At 33.7% G+C, this 3,439-nt stretch overlaps 1 protein-coding gene across 8 annotated transcripts in view; it reads right to left on the bottom strand.

The window, feature by feature from the left end:
• LOC106463440 (suppressor of lurcher protein 1-like) overlaps positions 1–3,439 on the bottom strand; it is a 134,167-nt gene that overhangs the window by 32,120 nt on the left and 98,608 nt on the right. For all 8 annotated transcript variants that reach the window (XM_022391333.1, XM_022391317.1, XM_022391306.1 and 5 more), the window contains 2 exons: positions 1,701–1,927; positions 251–295 (listed from right to left, as the gene is read on the bottom strand). In XM_022391333.1, the coding sequence (XP_022247041.1) occupies positions 251–295; positions 1,701–1,927 (272 nt within the window). The remainder of the gene's footprint in view (positions 1–250; positions 296–1,700; positions 1,928–3,439) is intronic.

Below are 3,439 nucleotides of genomic sequence, written 5' to 3'. Positions count from 1 at the left end.
CAAATATGACGAAGATGAGCCAAGACGGTTTCATATTATAAATTATATACTTTCAGGAGTTGCCCCCCCAGTGGCACAGCGGTATGTCTGCGGACTTACAACGCTAAAAACCGGGTTTCGATACCCGTGGTGGGCAGAGCACAGATAGCCCTTTGTGTAGCTTTGTGCTTAACTTCAAACAAATCAAAATCTTTCAGGAGTTAATTTGTATAAAAACAAGACAGAAATTATTTCACTCTTGTCAACTTACGTGACTCTCGAGAGATTGGTAACGTCAGTCCATTGTTTTGTGGTTCTGAAAAAAAAAAGAAAGAAAAGAGAAGGGTTTTCGTCTTGAATATTTCTACACATATGTATGATTCTAACTTATTATTTAATAGAATAATGTTTTCTCTTTTCACATTACCTTGTTTTTATTATTGGGTTATTATTATAGCTTGCTTCCCAATAAATCACTAACATTATTTTCAACAATAGTATAAATGAAAAAAGAGAAAAATTGAAAACAAAAAAGTTAAAAAAATATCATTAGACGTCAAGAATAGGAGCATCATAAGTTAATTATTTCTGTGTTTTTACCTTCATGTTTCCTTTTTTTTTTACTTCGGTGAGTTTTTATCAAAATATTCAGCTGAATAAAAATTTAAAGGTACTTATCAGAAGGCGGAGGTAGTTATAAAGAACTAAGTAGTTGATAAAATCCTTACGAAGAAACCACTGTATTGAGAGAGTTATTTTAAATTAACTTTTCGTTATTAGAATCGTTTCTAAGTAATCGATAAGCTTTTAGGACTGCTTATACTTGAATTACAGTTTCCAAATTAGCCAAATTTCGAAAATTAATAGTGTTATTTGCGTGACTTACTACTCAACCTAAAGAGGACTTGATTCTTTAAAAAAAGTATCTCTTTTCGCAATATGACTGAAAGAAAAAATAGTTATAGCTGCTAACACTTTTGTGTTATCACATAATAAAATGACAAAAAAACGGATATTAAGATAACGAAAGTACAGCTATGTAATAACATTTAATGTGATAACATCACTGTGCTGTAAAATCATTATTAGAATCTCACATTTTAAAACAAATCTAGTATGCATGTTTTCAGGGAACAGCTGTTGAAATAGCTCATTTTGTTAATATAGCTAAGCTATATTGTAACTCTGGTAGTTATGATGTTGAATACAGATGGACTCATGCGCGGGTAACTATACTACGTAAAAAAAAAGCTAAATCAAAATTACACTTTCTAAAGCATATATATTACTGAGAGCGAAATAAGTAAACCCGATGAGCTCATTTTATACTTTTTGTACCGAAATAAAGTGCCAACGATGTTTTTTATCGATATATGTTTTAGTATAATTATTTGCATCAGATGGCGTATTTAGAACTGTAAGAAATGAGAAAGGTGGTGAAAGCGTTGCATCTTGTGGGTTTCATTTTAGTTTTATTGTCTTGATTAGCGAGGATGATTAAAGCTTCATATATAAGGAACGACCAATTTGGAAGTCAGCACGAAAGACCAGGGATCTGTATCTGAAAAAAAAAGGAATAGGTTGATATAACTTTTAGTTTCTTTGATCCTGAAAAAGATTTCGTCTGTGATCATTTATTTACTGGGTGAGTGAAACCAAGTTATTAAGAAATACCTTAATAGTCACATAGAGAGTCAAAAGAGTTTTATATATTGTTTTACCTGTTGATGGAATATTTAGCTCTAAGTTAAAGTTTTCTTCGTAGAATTGAAAGACGGCCTTAAATCCTTGGCCAGAAAATTGTGCCTGACTTTTAAACTCGACATACAGATCTGGCCCAGTAGAGACAATTTCCACATAATCATGGTGGTTGCAGAGTTCTCCAATCACAGGGCTCCGGGCATCCTTCCCGTCGTGCACGCTGATTTTGTCTGCGCTGCCTAGACAACTGAAAAATTATATAAAAAGTCGGTAAATACTTTTCTTTTTTCTTAAAGTTGTTTAAAGTAACTTTTCAAGTGAACGTGTATAACCTCACTGCAATGAAAATACGACCACTCAACTTCTGTATATTCTCTATGGGATTTATGGGAAAAATAAAATTACACTAGCATGAGTTGAAGAATACTAAAGACTTGCAGATTCACACAGAGTTTACCCTGCAGATTAATTGTGAAGTATTGCAGTTTGTAGTTACGTCTCGCTATGGATTTACCAAGTTTGTTGAAGGCTGAACTAGTATAGTCTGTGTCTGGGTAAGAATAGAGTAAAGTTTCTATGCATTATCTTGATTATTGGTCACATCTTATAAGGAACATATATATATATATTGTAGAGATATTCAATAAATGAGTTGACTAATATCACAGTGTTCGCGAAAAAAGTAACGTTTCTGTTCTCAAACATTTGCCTTCGCCAAATCCTGATGTTGAGACGTTGTCCAACGAACTCCATGACCTTACACAATAGGCTTTTGAATTTGCTGAGTCCTCCTCAGAGCGTTTTGTGAATGTTTATCTCTTTGTATGTTTTCTTTATTTTCATTCGTACTATAATACGTTTTCGATATTTCCCATTTATTATTCCTTCTTGTACGTATACTTGAGATATGTTTTACTTGCCCGAATATTTCTGTAGTGTGAAAGTTTGTTTGTAATTAAACTACACAATGGGCTATCTGTACTCTGAACAAAGCACGGGTATCGAAACCCTGATTCGAGCGTTGTAAGTCCGCAGACATACCGTTGTGCCACTGGGGGCGCAATGTGAAAGTAAGAATTAACAGTGGGTTTGTGTGTTACATGCTCAGCATGGAGAATGTTTGTGCAAGTTAACTCCTTGACACCTATATTGAAAGCCTCTACTACGTGAAAGAAAAGAGTGAGTAATTACGAAAATTGATAGAAATCGTTCGGTTTTTTATCCGAGTGTATAAACTGACTTAACTTCTCTAAAGATGTAACCTACATTTATTTTGATAAGTCTAATTGAGAAAAGAATGAGGCTTCTATCTCCTTCCCGTCTTAATTTTTTCAAGGCATCATTCGCCAGAATGCAACCTTACGGAAGAGTTCTCTTTTTTCAGAGTATAGATCCTTCACTAAGTGAGTTGCTAGTCAGTTGCTAGGGCAAATTCAACGGGAAAAGTAAAAAACTCGTTGATCGAAAGTTTCTTTTTTTTAGTTCCTGCTAAAAAAAAACTATCGTCTTTAGTATAAAAACAATATCCGAAAGAATGATGTGCAAGAACATTTTAAATGAAATTACCTTAATACCTACGAAGGACGAAGAAAGAACATAACCGAATTTGTGAGATTGTGAGGCCACTGTAAAAGCTTTGTGGACCTAAATCAATTCAAACACGATAACTGAACTGAAAACGCTCTTTGGCCTGTTTGTACGTAGAAGTTATATATATATATATGTCTGCAGACAGTGAAGGGTGATTTATTAGGTCGTC

This window comes from Limulus polyphemus, unplaced genomic scaffold (assembly GCF_000517525.1).
Source record: "Limulus polyphemus unplaced genomic scaffold, Limulus_polyphemus-2.1.2 Scaffold53, whole genome shotgun sequence".
NCBI classification, from domain to species: Eukaryota; Metazoa; Arthropoda; class Merostomata; order Xiphosura; family Limulidae; genus Limulus; species Limulus polyphemus.
This window is presented reverse-complemented; position numbering and strand designations above follow the sequence as displayed.